This window comes from Eleginops maclovinus, chromosome 6 (assembly GCF_036324505.1).
Source record: "Eleginops maclovinus isolate JMC-PN-2008 ecotype Puerto Natales chromosome 6, JC_Emac_rtc_rv5, whole genome shotgun sequence".
Taxonomy (NCBI): Eukaryota; Metazoa; Chordata; class Actinopteri; order Perciformes; family Eleginopidae; genus Eleginops; species Eleginops maclovinus.
In genome coordinates, this window is record NC_086354.1 from 4,249,419 (window position 1) to 4,271,534 (window position 22,116).

A 22,116-nucleotide genomic window follows, 5' to 3' on the forward strand; every position below is an offset into this window, starting at 1 on the left:
GACGTAAACAACACAACATATGTTTTTCCCGGCATCACTTAAACATTTTACAGGAAACATTTTGGTACGAGGGCACACGCCGAAAGCAAACACGTAAACACTTTTTTCTTAATTTTCCAAGGGGTGGGACATCTCTAAGCGATTGAACAATCACAACAGAGCCGCCCAGCTAACCAATCAGAGCAGACTGGGCTCTGGTTTCAGACAGAGGGTGAAAAGAGGTGCTGCAGCACAGGCAGTATGAGAAAAATAAAGAGCTTTCTGAGCATTAAAGCATGGAGATATGTCACAGGAGAGGCACTAAATACAAATATGAACCTGAAAATGAGCAGAATATGTCCTCTTTAAGACAGAGGGTGCTCAATTTAAGATTAGACCTTGAAGAATTGATCCTGAATTTATTATTATGAGAAAAAGGAAAACTAGAAAGTCACCAGAATACACTTCTTGCTGAAAAAATCCCTCTGGCAATATAATGATGTCTTAATGCAGTGCTGTCTTGTTTTAAAATAGCTACATTTTTCAAGCTCCTCGTTTGTTTTGTGTGCAGAAATCTTAATTTATAAAGTAACTTAAACAGTCAGATGACTGTAGAGCAGTAAAGCAGAACCCTCTGAATAGTGGAGTGGAAGATTAAAATGGCATGAAAAGAAATAATCTCACATCTGTAATTCAGTGCAGAATTCAAGTAAATGTACTTCTAAAGCTGCAGATTGCTGTATCCTAGATCAGAAGTAAATAGATCTGGTAAAAAAAATAAGCTTTTGTTACAAAATAATTATAATCAGGTTTTATTTTATGAAAACAAACTTGATAGTAAATGCAGGATACCCACATTTATATAATCCAGTCAGTGATCCTGAGACAGTATTTATTATTAATACGTCTGTGTGTGTGTGTGTGTGTGTGTGTGTGTGTGTGTGTGTGTGTGTGTGTGTGTGTGTGTGTCAGTGTGCAGGGGCTTTAAACAGCCACACTAAGTCCAGCAGGTCCTGGTCCTGCAGCCCGAGCTCCTCCATCAGTGTGTTCAGATACTTTGCTGACGCTGCCGTCTGCAGGGCCTCCCGCACCCCCAGAGACACCTCGGACAACCTGCAACACAAAATGATACTCAATCACACTTCATGTTATGCATTTTCTGCAACAAAAGGGAACATTAATAATAACAATAACGTTCTTTAGCACACATTTCAATAGCTAAACCTATATTAAGTGCTAAATATGGCTAACGTCCAAAAAAAGGAAACTGGTTTACTGAGTCATACAGATATCTCATGACTAAAGCACTGATCACATCTCTGAAAAACAGTGGTTGAGCTGGGTTCTAGTTCTGACTCAGCAAAGGCACAACTCTGCCCACTGCCCACATGTACCATAGTGTTTACAGTGGTGTTGAAATGCACATCAGTATCATGGTTTCTCACGTTCCAGCTTCACATTGAACCAGGTTACAGATTGTCATGACTCCTCAGTGTCCTGGTAGTGGGGGACTGCAGCAGCAATATTAAGGTTTCTTTAACCATGATTTATTATCTACATGTGAAAACACAAAACCCAGATACTGCAAAAACCTCGACAGGAAGAGGAGGAGGTCCCTTCCTCTCCAAATCAAATGGATGATTAGATCTACTGAAAAAAACCAAACAGTTTGACAGTAAAATGAGTGTTTTTTAAAGCTGTTCAACTGATGTTTCCCAGCTTGTTCTTCATAACCTAAAGTTCCAGACCAGATCAGAAAAAAAGTGGAGGTTTTTTTTCTCCTGAATATATATCTTTTAATTATAATTTTGAGTGGATACAAAAAGTATTTACGATAAATAAATAATACTAAAACATAAAAATAAATGAAAATACTAAAAACAAATTGTATTGTTGAATGACACTTCTGTATAATAATAATACATTTTACTTAGAGGTGCCCCCCCCCCCCCCGTACAAAGTACACAACAAAAAACAAAAACAAGACAGTATAATGGATAAAAACAGAGGACGTGTGATGTATGCGAAAAAAGGGATCCAACTATCACACAACCCATATTCTCCAGGGATAAAGTAAGTATTTCTGATGAGGAGTAACATGATTAGCATCTGAGTGTCATCATTCTTGCACAGTGTCACATTTGAACAGAAAATGTAAACTAAATCAGCACAGAAAGTGTTTACCTCCAGCTCTAAATCCAGCTTGCAACCTTCTACCTGATCTCCGTCACCTCTCCAACACCCGTCCCTCCCCTCCCTCCCCTGTCCTCTCTACCTGTGTGGAGGCTGCCTGATCTCCGGTTCACCCCGGGGTCTAGTGTTGCAGGGGGAGCATCCATTATTCAGCCGGCCTCAACAATAGAGGCCAGACTAGCCCCACAGCTGCCGTGCAGCAGACAGATAGAGCGCCACCAAATTATTCATGATGGAGGAATGGGAGGATGGAGAAGCTGGAATCATAGAGAACCAGCGGGACATCTGACAACGACAGTAAATGTTTCCAAAAGGGACGATTATCAAAAACGGATAACACAACTATCTGGACGGTAGTCATCATGTGGATCGTCATGCTACTACATGTAATGACTTTAGGTTATTAAGGGGTACATAGATCAGACAAAATCTGTGTTTAAAAAAAGGGTTAAATTGAGCTTCTACTGACTTAAAGAGGCCCTATTCTGCTCATATCAGGTTCATGTTTGTATGTAGTGTCTCTCCTGGGACATGTCTCCATGCTTTAATGTTCAAAAAGTTCTTTATGTTTCTCATACTGCCTGTGCTGCAGCACCTCTTTTCACCCTCTGTCTAAAACCAGAGCCCAGTCTGCTCTGATTGGTTAGCTGGCTGGCTCTGTTGGGATTAGTCAACCGCTTAGAGATGTCCCGCTCCTTAGCCTATCACAAACAATGTGTTATCCTATAGAGGCATCATAATGTCACTAAGATCCAGAAGTAAACAAAAGAGTCCAAGGTGTTAAGCAGGGGGAGTGTGTGGGAGACACACTCCGTCTGGGTGGAACTTTAGGATTTTAGCCTTTGTAGACCATTTATATGCACTAAAACATATGTAACACACTATACAGGAGAGGGAAAACCCCCCAAAACATCATAGGGCCTCTTTAATATTTATCTTTCAACGTCACAAGAGCCCTACGATCGAGTAAAGTCACAAAGTCTCCCCCTCAGATAGGTTGAAAAAGTCTCATCAGCACATCCCATTACCAGCATTTGTGTTGGATTATAATGCTAAATCTATTTTGTCCAACAAAAAAACGTAATAAATCCATTTTATAATGTCCTGAGGCTCCCATGCATTAAAAGTCATAGAGTTGTGGACCGCCATGTTCCTCACCTGGTAAAACTAGCGGCCCATGCTCAGTCCCTGGAGGACCCAGGTTCAAATCCAGCCTCGGACCTTTTACACGTCTCCCCTGTCAAAACTGTGACTCTCCAATAAAGGCTAACCCGTCCCAAAGTAAACAGCACTCAGTATATCATGTTGTTGTGTTATTGCAAACTGACCTGGGGCCAGTGTTGGAGTCATAAATCAGAGTCAGCCGGGCATCAGGTGAAAGTTTTCCCAGGCAGAGCAATTTAAAGAGCTGGGATGTATACAAACTCAACTGTGAGTGTGTTTAAAGGGCTGCTTCTGTGTGTGTGTGTGTGTTCTCTCTCCTGGATCACGGATCTGGATGGGGGCAATCAGGTGGAGATAAGGCTATGAGGAGTCTGTGTGTACTCAGGCGGGAGCAGCACGGAACTGTCCATGAACTGCCAACACACACACACACACACACACACACACACACACACACACACACACACACACACACACACACACACACACACACACACACACACACACACACACACACACACACACACACACACACACACACACACACACACACACACACACACACACACACACACACACACACACACACACACACACACACACACACACACACACACACACACACACACACACACACACACACACACACACACACACACACACACTAAAGGGTCTCGTCTAAAGCAGCATGAAGCTCTGAAGCTGGAATTACAGTCACATGGGACAGTTTTCTTCTTTGGATGAAGAATAGAAGCTTTGATTTAAGCATCCATATATTAAACGGTAACATTTCAGTATTAAAATGTCTAAAAATAACTAGACTACATATTTTGTTGAGTTGTGTACTTGCTTTTCCCAGATGTGTCCAGGATTGTTCAAACTAAGGGACCTAAATGACAGATTTCTGCATCTGTTTCTTTGATTGTGCCTGTAATGGCGACCTATCCCCTAGTGTTGTAGTTGTCTGCTAGAAGGGCCCTACATTTACTGTATACTCACCTTTAAGTCACATTTTTTACGATACACTTTTAATAACTAAGTGATTTTTTTACCTTGTTTTTACCGGTAACTTCTGTGTCCATTTCTTTTGGAAATAAGGGGCCTGTGTGGGTAGTTCGGCTCCTGGTAAAAACCTTCTTAACCTTACCAGAGACACATTAACCATGAACATTTTGGCATAACTGCTACTTAAATAACTGTAATTCATATACTGCCATATGTATATATGTTTTCTGCTACTGTAATATATTGTGGAAAATGATCTAGAACATTTTATATTGAGTATTTTTGTGGTTCATGTCCTTCATACTGTAGATATGTACATAGCCTTGCTGCTGTTTGTTTTTACTGCCATTTTATTTTATTATGTAATACTCTCTTCCACCTTTAAAGATTTTAATGCCTGTACACAAAATAAGTTCCCAATTTGGGATCAATAATATTCTAATATAGGTTAAGCAGCAGATCTCTCTGTGTTGCTCATAGCAGAGATCTGTTTAAGTCCAAGCAGTGTTGTGGAATCACTGATTTTGAAGACGATCTGCTTTACTGGTTTCAGATCATCTGGGCTGCTTGTTTTGAGAGAGTTCAGACTTCTTCCTAAAAACCTCTGGATCGATGAACACTGAAGGAACTTTAATTCCATGATACTTCCCCATGCCACCAAACTCTGTCTTCTTTATTGTTAAGATCCTAGTGACAGAAAATTAAACATTGGGTGTTCTCAGTATAAAATGATGGCAGAACACTAATTATACTAAAGTATTCCATTTCATTTATCATTAAAGGGTGCTTTTTACTTTCATGTCTTTCGTCTTTCAAATGTAAAACATGCTGTTTATTTCAGCTTTATTCATTTCATTTGACCTCTGAGCTTATTCTTTATAAGCTACACTAGGTTAATACAATCTCACACACACACACACACACACACACACACACACACACACACACACACACACACACACACACACACACACACACACACACACACACACACACACACACACACACACACACACACACACACACACACACACACACACACACACACACACACACACACACACACACACACACACACACACACACACACACACTAGCTGGATGGGTGTATTTCTTGGAAACAACTGCACTTAAATTCTGGTCATCATGTTTAGTCTTTCTATAAATTCCTCTACAACTGCATCACCATTTCATCCCCTTCACACTCCATTAACACACACACACACACACACACACACACACACACACACACAACTTACAGATGGAGAAGCACGACAGCTATGAGTGTCCACTCTGAAGTTTTGTGGATGATGTTTGTGTTGCTGAACCTGCAGTGTGAAGACAAAAACAAACAAAAGGTCAAACATAGATTTATGTGCTGTAAAGTCATGTGTGTATACGCTACACATATCTCACCTCAGGATCTGGGTTAACACACACACACACACATAACTCTAACAACCTTTCAAGGCAGGCGTCAAAAATCACCCGATTGTGACGCTAAGTGAAACAGGGAAACAGAATGAGCCCCCGGCTGCAGCGAGCGCCACACACACTGCCTGTAATAGAGCTGTGATGTGTGTGTGTGTGACAGCGCTGTGCATATCCTCTGGGTTAGCCTCTTGTCAGCGGGGCCTCTGGCAGCAGAAAGGAGAATTCCTGGAAGCAGGGCCGTGGAGGTGCCCTCTCTGCACAGTGATTTAATAGCTCTGCTGCTGAAAACATGCTAACCAGCCAATGGGAACGCAGAGTGCTTCTATGGCAGGAAATGTTCCATTCTGGGGAGAGTTCTAAAGAACCGCCATACTGACTAACACAGGGCAAGGAAAATTTAAATACCATTTCTATTAGTGCTGCTTGATATAAGGGAAATATACAATGATGCTGAATATCACGATACGTACATTACTTGAAATATAGAAATAGATAATAAAGTGGAGGTGCAGTTTAGTGCATATTAGTTGCTTTCCATATACTGCGTAAATAAAGAAAGGAAATTAGCAATTTTCTATAGTTGGAACATTGATCTGCGTGATGTTTGTGTTTGTTTTTTTTGTTTCTTTCCCTTGACTGTCAAGTGGGAACTAAGTATTTTTTGTACGTTTTTGTGTTTCTCTTATTTTCCTATGACAGACCATCTATTTCTATTTTATTTTGAGAAAGGGGCAGGTGATACAAGATTATTGCCTTCTAACTGCTCCTTTTCGGGTATGGTGTGTTTACAGACATGATTTGTGATCTGTGTATCCAATGTAGTTTCTTCAATTAAACTGTGCTTGTTCTTTTTTAAGCATTACTTAAATATACCCTAACCATTGTTATTAAGCACCTCTGCTTTACCTGCAGTGACACGTCCATATTATAGCCGTGGGAAATAAGAACGTCGTTTTGGTTTCTGAAAATTGGTGACTTCATGTTATTGGTCTAACCATATTTAACCTCAGCTGAGTGTAAGAAGCCTGGTACAAAACATATCAATACTGTGTGAAGTGTATTTAATGACATGACTGTGTTTTCTATATGCTTCAGTATCCACCTGGTAAGTAGATCAGGCCAGTGTGTTTTTTTTTTACTTCTTGACAGAGCTTCAAGTGTTATGATAACACAGGGAAATTGCACAGCAAGCCAATACATCTATTGAACATGACAGAAATGCACATTTCAAAATGCCTGGTCAATAAATACTGAATTGTGACGTGTTCTTATTTAAAATAGACATTAGGATTTCACATTGTAAGAGAAAGCCCAGCTGTTGAACAATATGAGGAATATGGAAAGAAAGCACCCCAAGAGAATATATAAACATCTCATAATTGATGAATTAACTACAGCTGTGCTTCTAAAAATGCTACAGAGTTGTTAAAACGTCTTGTTATTTTTTAATGCGTCCTGAAGGGGGCGCCCATGTTCCTTATCACAGTTCTCCACACTGCTGAGGGGTTCAAACAAACTCCAGCTAGCTTTAGGATAAAAATCAGCTCCTATCGTCTATTCCAGTCTACTATTCCTTGACCTTTGCGTGAAACATCACGGGGTTAAGGAATAGTGGATAGGAGAATTCAAAAGGACTATGGAAAAGAGACTGTGGTGCTTTGAGAATCCAACTTACACTATCCCACGTATTTATGATGAAGCACGTTATTAATGTGCGTCTGCTGTGGGGAACTACAGCTTCTATAAAGCGGACTACTGAAAGTGCATCTACTCTGCACCGTGCTCTGATGGGGCTGCTTATGCTTTATGAACGAGGACAACAGAGAGACATATATTCTTCATTACAAAGGCTGGAATTGAAATAAAAAAAGTGAAACTTGTGCTGTCCCCCTCACCCCCCGGTCCACATGTATTAACCCACATGAATCCCAATATGTATGATTATATTTAAAATAAATACAAACGTGTTTATTATAAACTAGTTATGCCTTAACCTATCACTTTGAATATCACAATTCAAACATGTTTTAAAACGTTTCAGAAACCCCACACAGCTCAGTAAACGCTGAAATGTGGACTTTATTTGATCATTTCAGTTAAAAGGTTCATATTTCTCCTTTTGATTAATACAGTGCTGAACGTTGAAAAAAGAGCCCTTTATTAAGTAACAGCATACATTTTAAACTGCTTAATAAGCACCGTAACTTTCATGATACACATTTCTCCGTCACGATCGGCTGTTTCCGTGAACGGCCGAATGTAGTGTGATGGTAACTGTTGCCGCCGCAATGCATTGTGGGACAGCATTTTCTCCTTTCCTTTCGTAAAGGAAGGTCCAGTGTTTCCTAAGCTCATTATATAATAAAGGTTATAAAAGTTTCAAAGCTCCTTTCCTATCATCTAGAGAATTCAAACAGCTCTTATCATGGCTGCCACTGAGGTATGTCCGGGTCATTTCACTCCGTTAGGAACCTTCCTAAGATATACTGACTATTCCACCGCAACCTTAGTTTCTCTAGGACTATAACAGTAGTCTCAGGGAGATTGGTGGCCATCTTTGTTGCTGCCAGCAGACTGTTGCAAAGGTTTACAGACAAATGAGTTTTCCCTGCCTTTACACCAAAAAGACAACAACACCAAAATGTTTCTAATTATATTAAGCCAAATGTTGCAATACTTGGATCATAAAGACAGTCTTAATTAAGATGAATCATATATCACAGGAAATATATAATCTGATGATGAAGTGTAGGCCTACTTTACACACAAGGCATCTTTAAAGTTGGGAATGTCTCAATTTCATGAATAAGGCAAGTGGTATTTGGTCATTGGGAGGCATGCAGAATGTTGTACTGATCCTTATATCCCATAAACACATATTTATGCCTTTTGCAAGATGTTAAAAATACATTTTAGAGACAGATTTCAGGCCTCTTCGGATCGCTGTATCTGTATCTGAGTGTGCTTCACTGACCTGAAGGTCCTGACCAGGTTGTTGAGGTCACTGGAGACGTCAGTCATGGTGAGACGCAGAGAACCCACAATGTTTCTGAGGCTGCAACACAGACACAAAGATGAGGCACAGGGACAGAAACACTGCATAGTATATGTAAACTAAAACATATTCCTGTGAGAGTGAATGAGACTTCTATTGTCCAGCAGCTTGATAACTCATGGAATGGCTCTCTGAGTGCACGGCAGTTATTTCGCCCTGTGTGTGAAGGAGCTTTAAGTTGTAATGTGGGAACAACATGGCTGCTAAACAACACGTGGATAGCTGTTCCTGAGACTTTCTTATTCCAATATTATTTCCCAGTCAGGAACATATTATTTAGATTATTTGGAGACCATACGAATCCCGCCGTTTAAACAAAGTGAATTGGATCTGCTTCTTAATTTATTCAACAGGCTTTCCTTTGTCCATACTAAAACCCTTTACCAAGTTTAGTTCAAATTGGTCTGTTTATTTTTACGTTATCCTGCTGACCGATACAAAACTGATAACTAACCAATCCCTCCTTTGCAGCGGAAACTTTAAAATGCAAAAAGCTGGAAAAAAAAGAATCAGAAAATCCCCACAAACACACACCAGCTGCTGAGCTTCTCCACTGTGATCCGTTTCTGGATGAGGTGCTGAGCGTGAGAGTCCACGACTGGCAGAGTGGGATCCTGGACCATCAGCTGCTGAGAGATCAAAAATCATTTAATAATAAACCTACTCGCATCAGCGTAGACAGACATGTTAAATCAGTGGTTTGATAAGGATTTCATTCTCTTAGGTACAATTCAACTCAATTCTTCAACATCCTGGTTGGGTAACCTGCCTTTAAAGAGCAGGAACTCTCTCAGTCAGATCATACAGTGGTCTAGCATAATGATTGGTCAGCTTAACCTGGAGTTCAGACAGTGACAGCGGTTGTCCAGCTCCCTATAGAATGATCACTCCCACCCTCAGAATGTAAACTCCTTCCTTCTGGCTGGGGGTTAGTTGTCCCAAAGCGTAGAACAAAGCGATATGAGAACAGCTTTATTCTAGCAGCTATCGCACAAAGGAATAAGTTCCACAGATGCCAATTTATTTATTTATTAACTTCCAATGCCCACATTTGTACTAGTGGTTTTTAGAAGTGACAGAGCAGGGTGTACTTCTATTAGAGATGTGTCTGTTGTTTTTAGAATGTGCTTCAGGATGGATCCCTTGTCTTTTTATCTGAATACTCAATCTCCCTACTACTACCTACTAATAAATAACCTGAACCTGAAGTCCCAAACATCTGAAAACTGTTCTCCATGCATTCATCACTAGCAGATTAGATGACTGTCTCTTTCCTGCCTCATTAAAAACTGCCAGAAATGTTGATCTGACTGGGAAGCATGACCACACCTCACGGATCCTGGCTTCCCTTCACTGGTTGCTATAACATTTAAAAATGTCATTGCTTACTTACAAATCTGTGAGGCTATGTATCCCCTCCCACACCATGAGATCCTTCCTTCATCCTCCTCTTTTTGTCTGTTTAGTTGCTGTTTTTTCGTTTATTAAAAGGTGTTCTGTTTTTATGTGAAACCATGTTGTAAGTCTGTTTAAAAAAGTGCTGCATGGATGAAGTTTATTATTACTTTAATTAATACTACGTCCCAATTACAGTTTAAAGGGGCAAATATGCTCATCTTCAGGTTCATATTAGTATGTAGTGCCTCTACTGGGACATGTCTCCATGCTTTAATGTTCAAAAAGCTCTTTATGTTTCTCATACTGCCTGTGCTGCAGCACCTGTGCCCAGTCTGCTGTGATTGGTTAGCTGGGCGGCTCTGTTGTGATAAGTCAACCTCTTGGAGATGTCCCGCCCCTTAGGCTATCACGTACAATGTGTTGGAGTGCTGTGATGTCACTTACAAAGAGGTTTCATATAGTGCCTCCATGTCGCCACTGATTCTCCCTTCATTTCCAACCCTCCTCTCTCCTTCCCTCACCTTGCTTCCTTGCTGCTGCTCTTCCTCCTCCTTCCTGCTGCCTTTATAGAACTCCCTGACTTTGATCATGGCCTGCTGGGTCTCCTGCCTCAGCGTCTGGTAGTCTGGAGCCGCAGCAGACGGTCTCTTCTCCTCCCGATCATCATCCTCATCTTCAAGGTCGTCTTCATCCAGCTCCTCCTCCTTCTCTTTATCCTCTTCTTCTTCTTCTTCTTCTTTAACACCAGCAATAGCCGAGCTGTGTGAGTGGTCAGTGCCGTACAGGAACTTCAGCGTGTGCTCTGTCCTCCACTCCTTCAGCGTTCTCCTCAGCCTCTCCAGCAGATTGAGCCTGATGGAGTCGGGTTTGGCAGCAGCGTGGTGTTTAAGGAGATCTCGAAGCCCGGCTGCACCTCTCTTGCTCATCCCCACCTGGGTGATGTTGAGGCCTGGCTGGATGTTCGATGTGGTATCATCCTGATTACTGTGGATCAGGGTTGAAGCTGAGCTGTATGAGTCTTCACAACGTGCAGAAGCAATAAGATGTGTGTGTTCTGCTTGTGGTGTTGAGTGAACAGTTGGAGGAGCGGCGTGAGTCTCAGTTAAATTGTACAAATTCAGCTTGGCTATAGCCTCTTCAATGCTGGGTTCTTCCTCTGGCTCTCCATTTGGTTTGTCTGTATTTAAAGATGGCGGCTGTTTTTCAGCATCAGTTTCTGTTGGTGATTCTTGTTTCCTTCTCCTCTCCGTCTTCACTTGATCTTCTTTCTGGTCTTCATCCATGCGTTTAGGCAGGTCGCCCCAGTGCACCCTGGGTCCCTGTCGCTTGGAAACCACGCTGGAGACAAAGTCCTGCTCGTGCCCGATGTCGCTGCTTTCACTGAAGGGATGGCCAGGGTCATCAGGACCCTGCTCAGAGTTGATAGGCTCCTCTGAAGGAGCAACATTCTCGATGTCCTCCTCTTTCAGACGCTCCACCGTCAACCTCACCTCCTCACCAGAACTCCCGCTAGAAAAGACAGAAGAATGCCTGTTATAGGACTTGTGGTGGAGGGGAGGACACTGACCAGACTGTTATCTATCATGGATAACCCCACCCACCCTCTCCACCTGCAGCGGGACAGACAGCAGAGCTCCTGCTCCAACAGAGTGCTCAAGCTCCACTGTCACAAGGACAGATTCAGGAGAACATTCCTGCCTACTGCCATAACACTCTATAACAATTCACCCCTGGCTGGCAGAGAACTCTCTCATCCACAGCTTCTATTGCACTACTGGACTTGAACCCACGCTGTACATTTCACATTTAGATTCTATTTAATATTCCATTCCTCAAACACTTAAATATACAATATCCTACTTTATATTTTGTATGTATATTTTATAAATTGGGATTGCTATTTTGTTTTTATTGAGCTGCTGCAATGCAAAAACTTCCCAAACTGGGATCAATAAAGTACTTATCTATCTATTCATCTTATATAATATTTAGAAAATGATAGAAGAACAAGTGTTCATTAGTTAGTTGATTCTGCTCTAAATTATTGAGATATTTTAGTAAAAACTAAAAATGCATAATATTGAATATTTTGGCACTTAATCAAAAAAGGCAGAGTATGGTGATGTTGTGAAGTAGCATAGCATCATGGGAGTTTTTCAGTTCAGTCAACTTCTCCCAGGAAGGATTATTTTGTTCTTCATATAATTTAATTTAAAATAAATCGGTGTTTCTTTTATCACTAATTGGTGGATATAGGATGGAGGGTCTGTACTTGTTAATTTAAGGTAGAGATATTGAGTAAGTTTAAACAAGGAGCTGAATTATTCACAGAGGAATCCTCTTCTTGAAAACAACTGGATCCAGTGAAAACGCTGAATAAAAAAACAAAAAAATCCATGTTTTGGCTGCTGCAAACGTCTGCTCAGGTGTAAACATTTTTTGAACAATGTGGGATTATGCAAGTACACACGGAATATGAAATACAGGTCTAGTTGTTTTTATAATATCTTTAATAAGATACATACCCATCTCCTTTCTTCATCAATTTAATTTCTGGAGGACTGTCAGTGATTTAAAAGAAGTAAAACACACAGTTTTAGTACAAGATAACATAAGATGTACCTTTGTTAATCCCCGTGGGGAAATTCAAGTGTTTATGCAGCAACAGAGAAGAGTAGTACAGTGTGTAGTAGAAGTATGTACAATATTATGATATTTAATCATCAGTTGATAGAAGAGTACACCTACCTCTCATGATGCCTGAGCCACAGAGGGGAGGTGGATATCTGCAGCTCAAACTCTTTGGAGGCTTTGTAGCAGAAGTTACTACAATAACACTGATCACAAGAGGGAGGTGCAAAAATAACATGTTCTTAACCGTTCATGAGAAATAAATCTTTATGATACTTGAATTTGTTATCCATGAAGTCCTTACCTTGCGCTCTGTGATGTCGTACACCTTATTGGTCTTTGTCGATATTTTATACCGTTGAGTTGGGATCTATAAAATGAACAGAGTCAGTTTGGAAGAATAAAACAGCAGAGACACAACGACGTTTAATGTTTGAGTTTAATTGTAAAGGCTCTTACCTTGCCCAGTTTATTTGAACATATGGGATAAGCACACATCTTAGCGATGAACCTCTCCTCCACAACATCTTTGTAATTAGTAGGAGTGATGAACTTCGCCTGCGGAGAAAGGAGACGATAAAAACAAATGTGACTATTTTAAACAATACAAAAAAAGAGAAAGTCCACGGCTTTCACCATGACAGATATCTGGTTCTGGATTGAATACTTCTCACAGAGAGCCAAACAATGACACATCAGTATTTGACAGTGAAAACACAAACAAATACAAAATCAGTGGGCTTATGTTCCCTTTTAACACGAGGGGGATGGTTTTAGACATTTTTAGCGCATTAATGTTTACAATATTTATGGTTGAAATGTCTTTATTTATGTAAATAAATAAAATCATTCAGCCACCAGGTGATAATTCTAAATACAATGAATTAAAAAGCAGTATTGGCATCAGACAGTGTGTACTAATTTCCAATATTAATGTTATCCCTGCTGAGTCCATACAAGTCAATTAATCTGTTAGTTGTTAGCCCTAATTTCATTTAAATGTATGAAACCCCTGGGATTACATTTAAAATGCACCATTAATACAATGACAATATTTTAAGCCTCACCTTTACTGATCAACATAGTTCATATCTTTTATTGTTGACAGACCCATGTTTTAGGACATATTCCACAAAGGAAAAGGCTAATTTAATCTGGATTGAAATTCAAGTCCAAAGAAAATTACAAGATCGACATTCAAGTGGATGCGCAGTGTCATAGGAACAGGGTGATGTCAGGAAGAAATATCTCATGACATGGCAGGCATGACTGTTCAAAGCTTGGGCAATGTCCGGCAGATGTCTCACGCTAGACTATTTCGGCGTGAACTGTGTGCTGGAGTTCTTGTTGATCTAGCACAAAAGTGAACTGACATGATACCTACACAGTCAACCAGGAAGTCTTCTGCCACATTGTCCTCCAGGAGACGCTCCACTATCCTCAGGGCTCTCTTCTCCAGATCAAGCTGCTCCCTCAATTTTTCCTTCACTATCTCTCTCCTGACAGAAGACAGATCACACGTTAGAGGAAGTGCTGTTACTAATGACATACAAATACAAGTTTGCCCATAAAGAGATTAAAGTGAAGGGGAAAACCATCAGAGTACAGTCTGAATGATAAGTGTCTGCAAATGTACAAAACTCAACTCTATCTGGCTCCTCCAACACAGACTTCAAATGTAAAACATGCCATTTCTCACCTTCTTGCTTCTTCTTCTTCGGCAGGCATTGCTTTGACGCGTCTCCCCCCTGCCGCACAAACATGTTTACATTATTAAAATCAGATAGTAAAAAAGTTTCAGATCCCCTACTAAAGTAGAAGTACTAATAAAACACTGTACAAAGAACTTCATTATCAGTAAAAGTACTCCATTGAGAATAGTACTATCATACTTAAGGTATTTAAGTATGATCAGGAAAATGTATTTGAAGTAAAATAAAAATAATAAAATAATTTAAATACATTCAAATATGTATATTGCAAAAGCACCGAATCTTCACCCTTTAGACTGGAACTATAAACATTTGTATATAAAAAAAACGACTTAAACTATTTGCTTTCAGTGTTTTATTTTTAAATACACAGTTTAATCAACATATATTCTTCTGCCCTCAGCTATATGTGGTGCTACACAGCCTAGACAGCGAGTTAAACAAACTGATCCAAGGAGTCTGAAGAGGCTTTCAGAGCGTTTACTTGACACAGTATTCTTGTGAAACTGCAAAAAATACAAAAATACAAAATAAAGATCTGTTTTCAATCTACTTGCATTGTTAACCTACTCTAGCATTACGCTATCTAATTTATGCTACAACAAAGGACCAGTTCAATGCTAAGCTCCACCGAATTGCTAGCTAGCACAACATGTTGTTTCATTACATTACAAACATGAATATATATGCTAAAATTAACCCAAGCACATATAGTTGACCTAGTTACAAAATGACTACTTACAGATTGTCCTGTATCGAGTGCATTGCGAGCAACAGAAACAGCACGTCTTTCTCCCTCGTTTACCGTTTGCACACTAACCACACTGAACGTAACTTACTGACTAAATTAAAACCGATACCTAACTTGGCCACTAGATGGCAGTATTTGACCACATAATAGGCGATTTTAGCAACAAACCTAGAGACAGAATACTCCCCGCTTGACATCTTAAGGATGTCACCCAAACAAACTTATGTAGAATATTTGAAAAGGATATAAAAGGAGTTCAAAGTCTCTTAAGCAGTGTCCTTAGAAACCAGAAGGACGACTTCACTTATAGGCCGTAGGAAGAGTCTCTGTTCGCCCTTCCGCATGACTTTGACCTCTATTTTCCTGACTCTGCCATCCTCACTGAAAAAGGTTTTGTTGACGAGTCCGATGGGCCAGTCATTCCTCTTCTCCTGACCATCCTTCAGCAGGACCACGTCTCCTTCTTGTAGGTTCGGTCTCGGTGTCCGCCATATCCGTCGGTCTTGGAGCCCGCTGATGTATTCTTTTCGCCATCGTGCCCAGAAGACCTCAGCCATGTACTGCACGCGCCGCCACTGCCCTCTGAAGAGGTCACGGCTTTCAAACTGGCCTGGTGGTGCTGGTGACGTGCCATACTTTTGTGTGAGCAGCATGGCAGGGGTGAGAATCACAGGGTGCTCTGGATCTGTGGAAACTGTTGTAAGGGGCCTTGCGTTCACTATTGCTGTTACTTCAGCCATGAATGTTACTAACACCTCATGAGTTAGCTTTGCATGCCCATGTTGCAGTAGAATCGCATCCAGGATTCGGCGAGCAACTCCAATCATGCGTTCCCAGGATCCGGCCATGTGTGACGCATGAGGAGGATTAAACAGCCACTGGCAACCGTTGTCTTCAAGGTAAGTTTCGATGTTTTTGTTGTGGCATCCGTTCTTGTCAATCTGCAGCTCTTTGCAGGCGCTCACAAAGTTGGTCCCACAATCAGATCTGAGCAGCTTCGCAGCACCTCTGATCGCTAAGAACCGGCGCAGAGCATTTATGAATGATGATGTGTCCATTGATTCTATGATTTCAATATGTATGGCACGTATACTCATACATGCGAAGATGACCGCCCATCTTTTGGCCTCTGCGTAACCTACTCTTGTCTTCCTTGCTGTGACCAGTCCATGGCCCGAACACATCCAGACCCACATATGTGAATGGAGGGTCTGAACGTAGTCTGTCCTTAGGCAGGTCAGCCATGAGCTGCTCTTCTTGCTTGCCTCTTAGCCTGCGGCATGTGACGCAATTGAAGATTGTGCTGCTCACCGCTCTTTCCTCCCACAATCCAAAATCCAGCGGCTCTAACCGCCCCTTCAGTGAAATGTCTGCCCTGGTGGCACACTTTTTCATGGAAGTGCCTGACTATTAGCTCCGTCACATGATGTCTTCCTGGAATAAGAAGAGGATGTGTTTCATCCAAAGTCAGCTGTGCTCTTGTTAGCCGACCTCCCACTCTAAGAAGTCCACTAGTGTCCACAAATGGACTGAGTTTGCTAAGCGGGCTTGCTTTCTTTACAGGCTCATGCCGCTCCAAACATTTTAACTCATCAGAGAATATCTCTCTCTGAACGGCGCGAATGACTGTGACTTTGGCCCGATGAAACTGTTCTTCACCAAACTTCAAGCTACATTCATGCCAGCCGTGACAGACATTCTCTTGCCTGTCTTTGAAGCACTTGGCAATGTGTTGCAGTCTAGCAATGGCTTTCAGCAGAATGTTCCAACTAGAAAATCTTTCAAATCTAGCACTTCCTAGTTTACCTTCTGACAGAGTGGTAGTACAGGTCACGACCTCTGGCCGCAGTTCTGGATCCACGTCGGGTTCGACAAGGCTGAAGGGCTTCCCCTGTTTTTGACTTTGCCTCGGGCTTGTGAGGAAAGCAGGTCCACTCAGCCATGTAGAGAGTGAGAGCTGTTCAGCAGGTAGTGCTCTCGTGGCATGATCAGCTGGATTCAGATGAGTTGGCACAAAATGCCACTGATGCACCTGTGTGGATCGCCTGATACGTTCTACTCGGTTATGGACATAGACATAAAACCGTCTCTTCTCATTAGAGATGTAGCCCAGCACCACTTTTGAGTCTGTAAAGAAGTTCACTTCATCCAAATCAATGTCTAGCTCTTCTTGAACTAATTCTGCTACTTCCACAGCCAGCACTGCAGCGCAGAGCTCCAGTCTCGGGATGGTGATGTCTGGTTTTGGAGCGAGTTTCGCTCTATCGAAGAGGAAGCCCGCTTCACTGTCACCATCAGCGTTGGTAAGCTTCAAATAAGCAACAGCACCCACTGCTTTTATGGATGCATCACAGAAAATGATTACCTCTTTCCTCTGTGCTGCGGACGAAGGGATTGAGGTGTACATCCTTGGGATGCTAAGCTGCTGTAAGTGCTTTAAAGAATCTTTCCATCTTTCCCACATACCTTGCTTCTCTTCTGGCAGCTGTTCGTCCCAGTCACAGACATCAGAAGAGATGTCTCTCAGAATGACACGACCTTCAATGCTGACAGGCACCGCAAAGCCGAGGGGGTCGAACAGGCTGTTGATGACTGATAGCACTCCACGCTTTGTAAATGGCTTCTCATTGGTGGTCACCTGAAACATGAACAGGTCTGTGGACAAGTCCCATCCTAATCCTAGGGTACGCTGCATAGATGGTGTGCTTTGTCCAAGACCCAGGCCCTGTAGTCCGGTGGCCAGATCTTCATCTGGAAAGGCGCTTGTGATAGTCGAACTGTTGGATGAGATCTTGTGCAGGCGTATATTTGATTGTGCCAGCATTTTCTGGGTTCTGCGCAGCACATCAATAGCCTCAGTCTCTGAAGAGAAGGATTTCAATCCATCATCCACATAAAAATGGCGTTCGATGAACATCCTTGCATCACTCCCATAGTCTTCCTCGCCTTCGATGGCAGCCCTTTTTAGCCCATAGATGGCGACTGATGGTGATGGACAATTTCCAAATACATGGACCCTCATTCGAAACTCTGCAATGTCTCCATCCAGGTCGTGGTTCTGAAACCACAAGAACCGAAGGTAATCCCGGTGTTCCTCGTTGACAATGAAATTGTGGAACATTTGCTCAACATCTGCCATCACTGCATAAGGTTCGCGTCTGAATCGGATGAGCACACCGACCAAGGTGTTGTTGAGATCTGGGCCCTTGAGCAGCACATCATTAAGGGATACGTTATTGCATTGAGCGCTGGAGTCGAAGACTATCCTGATTTTTCCAGGCTTTTGTGGATGGTAAATGCCAAAGCTCGGGAGATACCAGCATTCTTGATCAGCACTAATGGGAGGAGCGCGTTCTGCATGGTTCTTCTTAAACATCTTCTCCATAAACTCCACATAATGATCTTTCATCTCTGTGTTCTTTTTCAGCGTCCGACGGAGGGACATTAGACGATGGACGGCTTGACCTCTGTTGTTGGGCAGGCGCTGTCGAGTGGAACGAAAGGGGAGTGGAGCCATCCAGCTATTGGCCTTGTCTTTGTGGAATTCTCTGTTCATGATATCCAGAAATGTCTGGTCTTCTACAGAAAGTGCCAGCTTGTCATCATCGGCTGTTTGCTTGAATATGAGTTTGCCTACATCCTCCTTAGTCTGCGTCTTTTCACCTAGGGGGCAGGTGTCTGTGTACCTCTCCCTGACGTGAATTCTGCTCTCACAGGGGGTGAGGAAACTGGGTCGCCCATTTTCAAGTATGCTGGTCTTGAAAGAACTCACAGTGGGTTTGTGAGCTCCTCTGAGGCAAACGTCCCCTATGATCACCCACCCTAGATCAAGACATTGAGCGTAAGGTGCATCATGTGGGCCGTTCACCTGACTGCGTACCTTGTGTGCCCTGATGATATCCCTGCCTAGGAGGAGAAGGATCTCTGCAGAGGGATCCAGTGGAGGTATCAGAGACGCGATGGGCTTCAGATGAGGGTGATGAGCTGCAGCCTCAGGCGTAGGTATTTCTCTCCTATTATCCGGAATCTGGTTACATTCAGTGAGTGTCGGTAATGGCATAGGTGCTTTCCCATCCATCCCCTCAATGATGAAGCCGTTGACTCTTCTTCCGCTGGTGTTCGTTATGCCAGAGCATGTCTTCATTGTATATGGTAGAGCTTCACTTTGTACGTCAAACATATCAAAAAAGGAAGACCTTGCCAGTGATACATTGCTCTGGTCATCTAACATTGCATACATTTTCTTCTTCTTTTCAGGGAACTTGGTTGGATAAACATAGACCAGGCAAATCTTCGAGCATGACTTTCCCTGTAGCCCCTTTCCACATACCTCTGTGCAACTGGAGGAGGTTTCAATGTAGTGTGGGTTGTCTGGCTCCCCGCCTTGACCCTCTGTAGGTGTCTTTGGATCTTTGACTGACCAGGGCAGTGGGCCAGCATGCAGTGCTGACACGTGACTGTTGCTGTTGCACTCTGAACAGTGAATCACTGCTTTGCAGTCTTTTGCCCTGTGCCTTGTAGATATGCAACATTTGTAGCAGATGGAATGCTCTTTGAGTAAACCTTTTCTCTCGTCCAATGTCTTCATTCTAAAGCCCCGACATTTAGCAAGAGAATGTGGCTTCTTGTGAATGGGACATTGTTTATCTGGATCAAGAGGTGGTGTATAAGCATTTGCATCAGGCGTGTCGATTTCTGTTTTGTTTGCTGTGATGGGTGTTCTAATCTTTGTCTGCTTCTCTTGTGCTTTTTCTGCTTTGGGATGTGGCGTGTTGTAGCCTTGAAGCATAAAGCTGGGGTCTGTTTTCATTTCAGCATGACTGTTCAGAAACTCGACAAAATAAGAAAAGGGTGGATATAAAGCATTATGTTCTTTCTTATATCTTGATCCTTGCTTGATCCAAGCCTCTTGGAGATTATTCGGTAGCTTTTCAACTATGGGGTTTATTCCTCTCGACGTATCAAGAAAACTGAGGCCTGGTAGATAGCCTTCGTTCTTCGCTGCTTGTAGCTCAAGAAGGAGGTCAGCGAGTTCTTGCAGCAGGTGGTTGTCTTTGTAGAAGATCCGGGGGAAACTTTCCAGACGCTTAAACAGGGACGCCTCAATGGCTTCTGATGAACCGTAATTCTTGTCCAGCCGCTGCCACAGACGCCAGAGGCCTGTCTCTGGATTGTTCACATGAACTGCTCTAATCCTCAGGGCATGTTGAAGCGACTCCCCGTCCAGCCATTTTGTGAGTAGATTGAGCTCCTCGCTGGCTTTGAGGTTTAGTCCTTCGATGCCATTGCAAAACATAGACTTCCAGGACAAATAAGTCTCTGGCTTGTTGTCAAAGACCTTGAACCCAGTGGTTAGAAGATCACGGCGTGCAAGGTAAGTGGCGAGATCTGAGAATTCTGTTGTTCTGGACATTGATCTGCTTTGTGAATGTGTGTTGTCTGTTCTGGTACCTATGTTAAAGACAGGTGGGGCTCGATGAGGATGCCATCCAGCTGGGGTCCCTGTAGCCCACCCAGGTGTGTACTGAGTGACTGGTGGTGGCACACTGTACCTAGGCTGAGATTCTCGCTGAGGCCTTTCTTCCATCTCAGGTTCAGGCTCATCTTTAAAGTGAGTTTTGATGTATTCTGCAACGCGTTTGACTGGATCATGCGTTGTTACTGGGATAGCTGGAGTGGTCAACTCACGGTCATCTGGGCCTTCAGCTGCCGCCTCAAGGACTCTTGCTGCAGCGAGGGCTGCTTCAGCCTCACCCTCCTGCTTTAGAGCATTCAGCCTTGCTTCAATCCGTGCCTTCTCGACCTCCATATCGATTTGGCGTTTGGCAAACTCGGCTTTGGCGCGGGCAGCTTCAGCTACAGCCCGTGCTCGGACTGCAGCCATGCTAGCACTTGACTTGCTTGACCGGTGTGAAGCTGACGTTTTTGCTGATCCACACTTTGATCTAACTTCCATTTGGGAGACGGGAGGGGTGTTATGTGCATCTGACATCTTGACTGGTTAGAGATGTAGCTCTTGGTGAATAACTTGATGTGTTGACTAATCTTTTCACTCTTCTGCCCTCAGCTATATGTGGTGCTACACAGCCTAGACAGCGAGTTAAACAAACTGATCCAAGGAGTCTGAAGAGGCTTTCAGAGCGTTTACTTGACACAGTATTCTTGTGAAACTGCAAAAAATACAAAAATACAAAATAAAGATCTGTTTTCAATCTACTTGCATTGTTAACCTACTCTAGCATTACGCTATCTAATTTATGCTACAACAAAGGACCAGTTCAATGCTAAGCTCCACAGAATTGCTAGCTAGCACAACATGTTGTTTCATAAATGCACAATTACTCTTTACACATTACAAACATGAATATATATGCTAAAATTAACCCAAGCACATATAGTTGACCTAGTTACAAAATGACTACTTACAGATTGTCCTTTATCGAGTGCATTGCGAGCAACAGAAACAGCACGTCTTTCTCCCTCGTTTACCGTTTGCACACTAACCACACTGAACGTAACTTACTGACTAAATTAAAACCGATACCTAACTTGGCCACTAGATGGCAGTATTTGACCACATAATAGGCGATTTTAGCAACAAACCTAGAGACAGAATATATATTTTGTAATTGTCTTTGACATGTATCAGATATATTAGTAACTTAAGCAGTCAAATAAATGTAGTGAGGTAAAAGCAAAGTACTTCCGTTGAAGTAGAAGTATGAAAGGGGCACAGAAAGAAAATAAATGAAATTCTAAATACCTCAAATGTGAACTTAAGTACAGTACTTGGG

The 22,116-nt window shown here is 42.3% G+C and overlaps 1 protein-coding gene across 3 annotated transcripts; it reads right to left on the reverse strand.

The window, feature by feature from the left end:
• Positions 1-476: 476 nt before the first annotated feature.
• On the reverse strand, positions 477-21,940 carry rpap2 (RNA polymerase II associated protein 2). Of its 3 annotated transcripts, none has more exons than XM_063885351.1 (12): positions 21,011-21,940; positions 14,559-14,607; positions 14,244-14,358; positions 13,319-13,417; positions 13,164-13,229; positions 12,977-13,065; positions 12,754-12,789; positions 10,750-11,737; positions 9,365-9,459; positions 8,750-8,830; positions 5,601-5,669; positions 477-1,092 (listed from the first exon to the last, which is right to left on the reverse strand). In XM_063885351.1, exons 1-12 carry the CDS (start codon positions 21,312-21,314, stop codon positions 948-950), a joined length of 2,136 nt encoding a protein of 711 aa, XP_063741421.1. In that variant the 5' UTR covers positions 21,315-21,940; the 3' UTR covers positions 477-947. The 3 variants fall into 3 exon arrangements, with proteins under 3 accessions (XP_063741421.1, XP_063741420.1, XP_063741419.1); XM_063885350.1 differs by lacking the exon at positions 21,011-21,940 and adding an exon at positions 17,789-20,764 and having other exon boundaries at positions 9,365-9,456; XM_063885349.1 differs by lacking the exon at positions 21,011-21,940 and adding an exon at positions 17,789-20,764.
• Positions 21,941-22,116: the final 176 nt, after the last annotated feature.